Here is a 10,392-nt window from a genome sequence, read left to right as displayed (position 1 = left end):
CTGTAAGAAAAAAAAGAAAAAAAAAGAAAAAAAAAGAAAAACATAAACAAAAACATTAGCATTTTGACATTTCATTTACAAATAGGGCTGAGAGCAGGGTTGCATAAGGGATGCAGAAGCATGCTTTATGTTGTGTCTGTACTTCACAAACACACGGGACAACAAATTTATCCTCTAACAAAGTTGAATGTTTTTGAAGATTCACACAAGTAGCAACATATGAAAACAGTATGAATTTCTGACTGTTTTAGTCTCTAGGGTTGCTCTGCTGATAAACAACAAGTTCTTAGATTTACAACCGTGAAATGCTTGCACTGCAGTTATGTACATATTTATATTGTGTTCAATAGGCATGATGCCTTGAACACCCAGCAGGGTGGATATGTGCGCATTACAAGTCTTATTATTATTAGTATTATTATTAACATGACTTTGCAGTGGGATATACATGTAGGAAAACATACATCCCATGTCTGTTGAGAATACCATTACCGTATGCTGGATGAGATCAATCCTGACTTTGAAGTTTGTCTATTTTCCTTGATTAAAACAACTATAGGTTGATCAGTTCATTGACAATTTCAATGAAAACACACAAGTATTGGAATTGCTATCGAATAAAAAAAAAAGTTAAGTTCCTGTCTTTTTATATTTTAACAAACTTACCAATGGTAGGAATATCATCCATGGAGTCCGTGTCCTGACTAAAGGCAACCGTTTCACGCCGAAGAATGCTGGCCCTCTCCTGACTCAAGCTGGATGGAGTAGTATTGTCTGATTGGAAGCTACTTGGGCTGATCTCACACTGCACTCCAGCATCTCCAACTTCAACAAATGTTTTACTTCGATGTCTTATGTAAGAGTTTCTGGCAAATCCTCTGCGCTCTGTATCTTGTATGATAATTGGTCTTCTGTTTGTTCCAACAGGGAACAACCTGTACATCTCTTGGTTCTCTGAACTGGTCGATTGAACACTTTGGTATTGCTGTTTATCTTCGCTTTGATCTGCTCCGGACTCGGGTCTAACAAGTTTAATGTACCCAAAGACTGGTGGTGTGCCATCTGGTGGTGTGCCATCTTGCTCATCTGAAGAAGTGTCTTCTTCGGTGACAATATCTTCTCGTGCATGTGCTGCAGCTGATGCTCGCATTGCGACTAACTTGGCTTTGTTAAGTCCAGTGCTGTACCTGTATCTACTGTTGAATAGTTCAGTTGGTGTTTCCTCTGAGGATCGCCTATCTAGTGGAATACCACCAACAGTTGCTCGATACGTGCCATGTCCAATCTTTCCTGGAACAGAGTGCCTCTGCATGTTTACCACATGATGTTGTCTCTCAGAGCTCTCTCCAAAGTCATACAGGTCCTGATCATCACTGCTCTCTGATCGTGATGTTGATGGTGAGGAACGAAGGATGAAGTTACCAGTGGGATCGACATGAGATACGGATGGCTCACTGTGGATTGAAGCTTCAGTGAATCCTTGAAGTTTTGTAGAGGTCCGTTTACCAATTGTAAAATTGTCATCAATGGCAATACGTGTTTCAGGCTCAGCCTCTTCCATATTCAAGACCATAGCATCAACTGATTTTGATCTTCTACTGACCTTTTTCACCTTAGGTTTAATGTCATCTGAATCTGTCGTAACTGTAGTAACCTCCTGTCGTGCTTTTCCACCAAAGCCTGTTGTGTATGTGTAGGTAGTTACTTCACCATTATCGTCGTGGACATCAATGCTCTGGTGACCAAAACCGTCTTTGTATTTTGAAGCAGCAAAGTTAACAGATCCAACCCCATCATGTGGTGTTCTCAGGATTGGAAACTCTTCTGCATCATGATACAAATCATCGAGACTGTCCGACATGTCTTTGCCACTAAGGATGTTAGGCACACGAGAACCCCAACCAGCATTGTATGTGTAGATGTTGTCCATGTCAAAGTCTTGGTCGTAATAACCACTCATGATTGCAGAGTTATCATCACGATCTTTGGAGATGGGGTTACGGTACAGTGCTGGAACATACATCATGTTGTCCTTCGTTTCACTAATGCTAAAGACTGAAGCACTCTTCTTCTCCCCCTTTCCACTTCTCGGGTCATGCTCGGAGTCGCTCTCATAGGCTAGATTTTCTTTGACCACCATATCCTCATCAGGACCCATCATGAAACGACGAGAAACTTTTGGTTGTGTATCTCTGCAGTATTTTCTATAGCAGAGAATAGCTAAAGCTTCAATGATCAAAACCCCAACTAAAACAGCTATACAAGAACCAACCAGCACACCCACACTGACAGTGTTTTGTGGACATGGTGGGCAATTGTCGCCTGCCTGTTGTGCAGCTGGTGGGATCAACAACGCAATGATGAGAACCACCACACAGACCAAAGGTGTAAAATTGGTTGATTTAGCCATCTTGGTGGTTGGTTAAGAACTTTTGGATATATTGGTCCACTAATCTGCAGTACTTGCGTCCTTGTTTATGTCATGGTAGAATGTTGGGCGTTGTAGCATCGGTCTCCCTTGGTGTTGTCAACAACAACCTGCATTAAGACAAATAAATAAATCAAGTTTTAGAATGGATACATTTTATGTTTCAATGTAATGTACATTCAAATGAACCAGGATCAAACAACTAAAGATGGGATCAGTCTTCATCTATTTCCTGCAGATCCCAAGTATAGGCGGTTGTGGGCTGCGAAAGTTAGATTAACTAGAGCAAAGTGGTCCGGTCCGACGTCTTTTTCAGCGCTATGCAGCGAACACTTCGAGCCGTCGTGCTTCGAATCCGGGATACACCACTCATTTGACATGACGAGAAGAGCCATTCTTAAACACGACGCCGTCCCAACAATTTTTCCAGCTAGTGGGAAATCGAAGAAGGTATCTGAAAGACGTGACGAACCCAGAGGAGCATTTGCTAAACGTGAAAAAATTCGAGTAAGTTGGACTTTGAGGGTATGTTTTTTTCTAGCTTTTGCCAAGTGACACGATTTTTTGGGGGGGTACGGCATGCGATTCACCGTGCGTGCAGGTCCTATGTGACCGTCCGCACATTATACAGCAGCCATATAGTGCGTGCGTGCAGTCTGCTCCGTGGCCGTATTTCTATAATAATACGTAGGCAGACCCACATCTTACAACCCATTTGGTCACTAAAAAGTCGCATAGTTAAATAAAAACAGCAGCAATAGCTTTTGTAAAAACCACTAGGTGTTCAACATGTTCAAGTTTCAAAATCGTGTCTAAATTTGTTTTGATGTGCCATGTTCCCAGACGTAATGTACGGGGGCCTGACTACAAATTTTCTCTTCAAATATCGCGCCTTGAATTACGTCACGAACAGCGCCCTCTCGGGTCGGGGCCTACTCGTAAATTTGTATATACAATCAAAACTAATATTTTTAAACCTTAGTTAACTTTTACTTCACATTCCTCTCGTAAAAACACATATTTTATTGACAAAAGCTTTATTTAAAAAAAATACCACTTCCAGGTGACTTTAAGTGAAATTATGTAGTTCCCTATGAATAAAACACTTAATGAAATACCAATCACAAACTACTTGGTCTTCGAGTACAACATTCTAAACTTTTTCGAAAATTTTACTTTTTTGAGGTTTTGGCACTGGTCAAACTGTCCATTGCAAAATGTGATTAAACACCGACTGTAAGCTCTTTGATTTGGGGAAAAAACAGTAGGGCCTACACGCATTGAAGAACATAAACACAAATTATACATGCATTTTCGATGACCAAAATGTACTTGTCTGTTATTTTATGCGAAAAGTTCGGATACACACAGTGAGGATATTGGTCTTTGATAATTGTTATGTTTGCTCTGCCTTTAAAGGCAGTGGACACTATTGGTAATTGTCGAAGACTGGCCTTCACAGTTGGTGTATATCAACATATGAATAAAATAACATACCTGTGAAAAATTGAGCTCAATCGGACATCGAACTTGCGAGATAATAGTGAAAGAAAAAAACACCATTGTCACACAAAGTTGTGTGCGTTTAGATGGTTGATTTTGAGACCTCAAGTTCAAAATCTGAGGTATCGAAATCAAATTCATGGAAAATTACTTATTTCTCGAAAACTATGGCACTTCAGAGGGAGCCGTTTCTCACAGTGTTTTATACCATTAACCTCTCCCCATTACTCGTCACCAAGAAAGGTATTATGATAATAATTATTTTGAATAATTACCAATAGTGTCCACTGCCTTTAAGGCACTGGACAACTTTGGTAATTGACAGCGACCAGTATTCTTTTATACACTTGGTGTATCCTTACATATGCATATTCAAATCTGTGAACATTTGGACTCAAATTATCGTTCATCGCAATCGCAAGAGAATAATTAAAGAAAAAAATATATTACTTTGTGTGCTTTCAGATTCCATAATAATATAAAAGGCTTCAGGCCTGAAGTCGCTTCAGGCCTGAAATTTTTTGGCCTGATACTTCACGGAGGCAATAAATGCGATTGCCTCTATGCCCCCTAGTCATTGCCTTGGTGCCCTTAATGCTCCAGTAGAAGTTTACAAATTGCCTTCATCATATGCTCACAGGATGCCCTTTACCAAGAAGAAAATGCATTGAGGTTTGAGTGAAAAAAACGCTCCTGCCGAGGAACTTTTTTTCTCACAACTCGTTATACAATGTACTATAAACAGCTCTCCATTGCTCGTTACCAGTTGTTACCAATTAGTTTTGATGTCAACAATTACTTTTATGTGACCAAATACCAATATTGTCCAGTGCCTTCAACACGAACGTATTTTCCTTGTAAGTATAGTAAGTGTTACTTCATGTGTAAAGGGCAGCGGACTATAACTGTCTATGGGGTCATCGGCTCAAAATGCTACCCTTTTCAGGCCCCGAAAGGATCAGCACCTACATGTATAATGCTCTCTTGTTGTAGCCGCTCCCAAAAGGTAATGTACCGTGAAAAATAAATTCCTTAATGACCCAACAAAGAAATGAGATCTTGCCTTTGTCACGAGGGAATGCATAACGATTCATCATCATCATCATCATAACAAAGTCGATACCTTCATGATAAGAGGCACATCGACAGATGCCTATTATTGTAAAACTCATATTATTTATCTGACAGCCTTTGAAGAAATCGTAAAAGTTCCAGATGCCTTAGGCAACAGGTACTGAATAGAGAAAAGTTTGGTATTCAACTACTGGAAGGTTGTTTATACTTATTTTCCACAGAACTTTTTCGTGCCAGCACGGTCATGTAGAAATATAGGGCGAATAATTGAGAACCTTTATGTGGAAAAGGGTCCAATGTTGTTTAAGAATATTATTGGTAGAACCATGGAGGTAGAACACAACTGTTTTCGGACAGTACGGCCCTATGGGTCAAAAGTGCTTGTTGAGCTGTAGAGGTACTGCTTATTGGAATTGGGCAACATTTTAACTTTCATTACAAGACATTTGCCAAGGGCGTCGATCACAACTGAATTAAGAGTAAGGTGAAGGGCAGGCCAAATTTGAAAGATAGACATCTAACAATATTTGCACCAACATAGGCCCCCTATACCACTACTTTTACATTTAATTTCTATGTTACACTTGTTTCCTATAATTTTGTTTTACCAGAGTTCTCACTTCTGTATTATATAAATTTGTGTAGTCCCAAAATACCATTCTGCGCGTGGTCCATCAAGGGGGGAGGGGGCATGGCGGCGAAAACGAAGTAAAAAAATCACCGTTTGTTCGCTATTCTTTTTTTTTAGTTTTGAAACAAAACTTGTAATAAAAGTATTAAATCAGGAAAATGGTAGGCCCTGTGTAATTGTATACTATGTTATTGGTCGGTTAATAATCTTGTTTTGTGTGTTTTATTTCAAAAGCGATATCTACTGCGCATTTATGTAAGTATTTGCATAATTATATTTCCACTTTGAAAACTTGAGAAGGAATAAGGGGTTGGAATCAAAAGGTTTGTGTTTTTGTGTTTTTTTTTTTTTTTTTTTTGGGGGGGGGTTAAAGCCATTGGACACTTTTGGTAAACAGTATTGTCCAAGGCCCACACATCGTGTATCACATTTTATATATAAAATAACAAACCTGTGAAAATTTGGGCTCAATTGGTCATCGGAGTCAGGAAAAAATAACGGGGAAAACCCACCCTTGTTTCCGCATGTTTCGTCGTGTCATGACATGTAATTCTGGATATCGAGAATTGATATTGTTTTATTTTTTTCTCAAAAAGTAAAGCAGTTCATGGAATAATATTTCAAGAGAAGTCTCTCACCATTACCTTCTGTAAACCCTGTAAGTTATTTGTAAATCTGTGAACCTTTTTTTTTTCTGTTCCGAATATGTCCAATTAAGGGGCCGGGTGTTTTAATGCCAAAATGTTTACATGACATGTAAATGTATAGTATTTTGCTTTATTACGAAAGTTCAGAATTAAGATAAAAGGTACATGTATGTCTTGCACTTGATGTACGAAAGGTTTGAGGAAAAACTCTTAGAAGCGTCTCAGTGAATATGGCATCAAAGAAAAAACAGTCAATAAAAGCTGATAATGTCCTAATATATAATCGGGCAAGGCTTAAAAAATAATGTCAATATGATGATAAAGGACCGACTACGTTATCATTTACTGTAGACCAACTTCTAAATGAAGGCCTAGAACTTTCCCATTTAAACGATAAAACTCAAACAGCTCCCGCTAGTGGCAACTGCATAGTTGTCTGATAAACAATAATTATAACGTCCATTTCAGGAAAAAATAACTTTCCTTATTAAACTATTCGAAATTTGTTTTACAAAGGGGGCCATGGCGATCCGGACTTGACTTGTACTGCTAGCCTAACGAGTAAAAAGGAACTGGACAATTTTGGTATTTACTCAAAATATAAATCATACAAACTTACATGTACGAGCAAGAAAAAGATGTTGACGGCAGTTTTTGAGAAAAGGGTCATTTTACATTAACATGTTTGAATCTGAGAATTACTTCCTAAAGCATCTGAAAGCATAACAATTTTCAAACAGTTGTTATTTTGTCTATTTGTTAGGGCCTTTAGGATCTTTTTAATTACCAAACGTGTCCGCTTTCAGTGATAAATAATTTCGCTGACGGAGACCTCTAGGTGTGGGGAGACAATTTTCCGGTGGTATATAACGATCTCATGTGAGAATTAAAAGATGAAAACATATATGACAATATAACCAGTTTGATTTGGTTATATTTAAACGTTTGATTTTTTTTTTTGCAAAATGAAGGACACCGAGTGTTATTAGATCAAGAAAATCCCCAAATGTAGTCATGAATACAAGAGACTTTCAAAACAAATTTTCAGAAAGAGATTCATGAAACGTTAATTTTATATTATGATTTCCCCAAGACTCGTTGATAGTCAATGGGAAAAGTCAATTAAATTCAGTTTATTTAAAGGTAGTGGACACTATTGGTAATTACTCAAAATAATTATTAGCATAAAACCTTTCTTGGTGACGAGTAATGGGGAGAGGTTGGTGGTATAAAACATTGTGAGAAACGGCTCCCTCTGAAGTGCCATAATTTTCGAGAAAGAAGTAATTTTCCACGAATTTGATTTCGAGACCTCAGATTTAGAATTTGAGGTCTCGAAATCAACCATCTAAACGCACACAACTTGTGTGACAAGGGTGTTGTTTTCTTTCATTATTATCTCGCAACTTCGATGACCGATTGAGCTCAAATTTTCACAAGTTAGTTATTTTATGCATATGTTGAGATACACCAACTGTGAAGGCTAGTCTTTGACAATTACCAAAAGTGTACACTGCCTTTAATAGTCAGACAAACGTATATTTAAAGACACTGGACATTAATTGGTAATTGTCAAAGGCAGGCCAGTCTTCTCACTTGGTGCATCGATCAACATATGCACAAAATTAAAAACCTGTAAAAGTTTGAACTCAATTGGTCGTCGAAGTTGCGATATATTATTAGAAGAAAAAACACCCTGGTCGCACAAATTATGTGCTTTCAGATGCTTGATTTCGATACCTCAAAATCTAATTCTGTCTCGTAAAGTTGTGAAAAATTACTTTTTTCTCAAAAACTACATTACTTCAGAGGGAGTTGTTTCTCACTTTACTTTCACTATCAACAGCTCTCCGTTGATCGTTAACAAGCAAGTTTTTATGGTAATAATTATTTTGAGAAAATACCAATAGTGTCCAATGCCTTTAAAGAAATTAAAAACCCAAACAAACTTCTAAAATGTCTTTTTGGGGGGTTCACTGAGTTTTCCTCTCGCAAAGAAAGACATAAATTTCCCTAAAGAGAAGAAAGTGTGCATGTGCACACAATCGATGAATTATTTAGGTAGGACATACAAAGGCAATTGGAAGTAAACTCCGGTTTGTGGATCCGTTCGACTGTTTTAATTATATGACAATTTAGTTTGGGGAATGTGTAAAATAAAATAAACCTGCGAAAATTTTAATTCAGTAGGTGGTCACGTTACTGAGAATTGGCCGAAATCCGGAACGACGTCCACACAAAAAGATAAATGCCTATAGGAGTACACAATCTGAGAAGCGTTACCGCGGTGACGATCCTTGTATTGAGGTGAGGTGATAAACCGCAGTAATTGGAAGTGAAATATTTCTCAAAATGCAATATCCAGACCTCCTGTGCTTCTTGCCACGTATGTTTTTATTGCCATTAATTTGTATGCATAATCAAACGTCTGACCCTTTTAAGACACTGGACACCTTTGGTAATTGGTCAAAGACCAGTCGTTTCACTGAGTGTATCTCAACAATGCATAAAATAACAGACCTGTGAAAATTACTTCTTTCATCGAAAACTACGTCACTTCAGAGGGAGCCGTTTCTCACAATGTTTTATATACTATCAACAGCTCCCCACTGTCGTTACTTAGATAAGTTTCTGCTAATAATTGTTTTGAGTAATTACAAATAGTGTCCACTGCCTTTAAAGACGCTGGGCACAATTGCTAATTGTCAAAGACCAGTATTCTCACTTGGATGTATAACAACACTTTAAGAATGTGACGTCAATCGGTCGTAGAAATGGCAAGGGAATACCAAAGAAAAAAACACAGTTGTCACATTCAAAAACCTAATATAAGGCTTCAGGCCTGAAGTCATATTTGAGTGAGAAATTACCTCTTTCTCAAAAGTTTCTGTCAATACTATCGACAGCTCTCTATCGCTCGTTGCTAACAATAATTTTGAGTAATTACCAATACTGTCCATTGCCTTCTAAGACCTACTTCAGTTACGAATTAGTTGATGTGACCAGAGCGCATCAATTGATTACGTTACGAAGTCATAAGTGTTTCCGCTTATACCTTCCTTGTTTCCATCTATCAAACTACGACTTTCTCTATAATCACTTTATATAGATACATGTACATATATATACAGCAAAACCACAAGATTATCTCAAAGGGTGCTATCATTTGTGAGATATCTCCGGAAATCTGAAGCAGTAACAACATGTATGTCTATGCATGGAGAATATTCTTTCTTAAAATCGCTAAATTTTAGAAGGGAATCATTCCTCAAAATGTAATACATTTATCAACAGCAGCATTACTTCAAGGTAACATTTTATGGCCCTTAGTATTTTTTAGCAAATGTGTACCCTCTATTTAATGGACTATAAGTCGACTAATAAGTCAACTATGCAGTTGACCTCGGTACGAGTTGACTTCAAGGCAGCATTGGACATTATTGGTAATTACTCAAAATAATTATCAGTATAAAACCTTACTTGGCGATGAGTAATGGGGAGAGGTTGATGGTGTAAAACATTCTGAGAAACGGCCCCCTCTGAAGTGCCATACTTTTCGAGCTCCCTCTGAAGTAAAGTAGTTTTCGAGAAAGAAGTAACTTTCCACGAATTTGATTTCGAGACCTCATATTTAAATTTTGAGGTCTCGAAATCAACCATCTAAACGCACACAACTTCGTGTGACAAGGGTATTTTTTCCCTCATTATTATCTCGCAAATTCGACGACCAATTGAGCTCAAATGTTCACAGGTTTGTTATTGTATGCACATGTTGAGATACACCAAGTGAGAAGACTGGTCTTTGACAATTACCAATATTATCCAGTGTCTTTAATTGTGTATCCAAATACGAGACCTAAACTCTTCGAGTATGAGAAGTTCAACCACCCCATCCTGCCCAAGATTTGCCTTTCTCGTCATCTTATTTTCTTGAAGTACACAGTATATGCTGGACCGTTTGGAAAAGTTTCCGTATGGCGCCACCACTTTTTCATTCGATATGAAATAATATAGTATCTAATTTACCTCAATGATACCTCAATGAGATATCCCTTTTTGTAAAAATGAATGAAAAAGTGGTGGCGCCATAAAACGGAACGTATCCATTG

The 10,392-nt window shown here is 37.9% G+C and overlaps 1 protein-coding gene across 2 annotated transcripts in view; it reads right to left on the bottom strand.

Moving 5' to 3' along the window:
- LOC139948055 (uncharacterized) overlaps positions 1-10,392 on the bottom strand; it is a 50,589-nt gene that overhangs the window by 29,470 nt on the left and 10,727 nt on the right. For both annotated transcript variants that reach the window (XM_071946060.1, XM_071946059.1), the window contains exon 2: positions 667-2,538. In XM_071946060.1, coding sequence (XP_071802161.1) covers positions 667-2,410 — 1,744 coding nt within the window. In that variant the 5' untranslated portion in view covers positions 2,411-2,538. The remainder of the gene's footprint in view (positions 1-666; positions 2,539-10,392) is intronic.

This window comes from Asterias amurensis, chromosome 15 (assembly GCF_032118995.1).
Source record: "Asterias amurensis chromosome 15, ASM3211899v1".
Lineage (NCBI taxonomy): Eukaryota > Metazoa > Echinodermata > Asteroidea > Forcipulatida > Asteriidae > Asterias > Asterias amurensis.
This window is presented reverse-complemented; position numbering and strand designations above follow the sequence as displayed.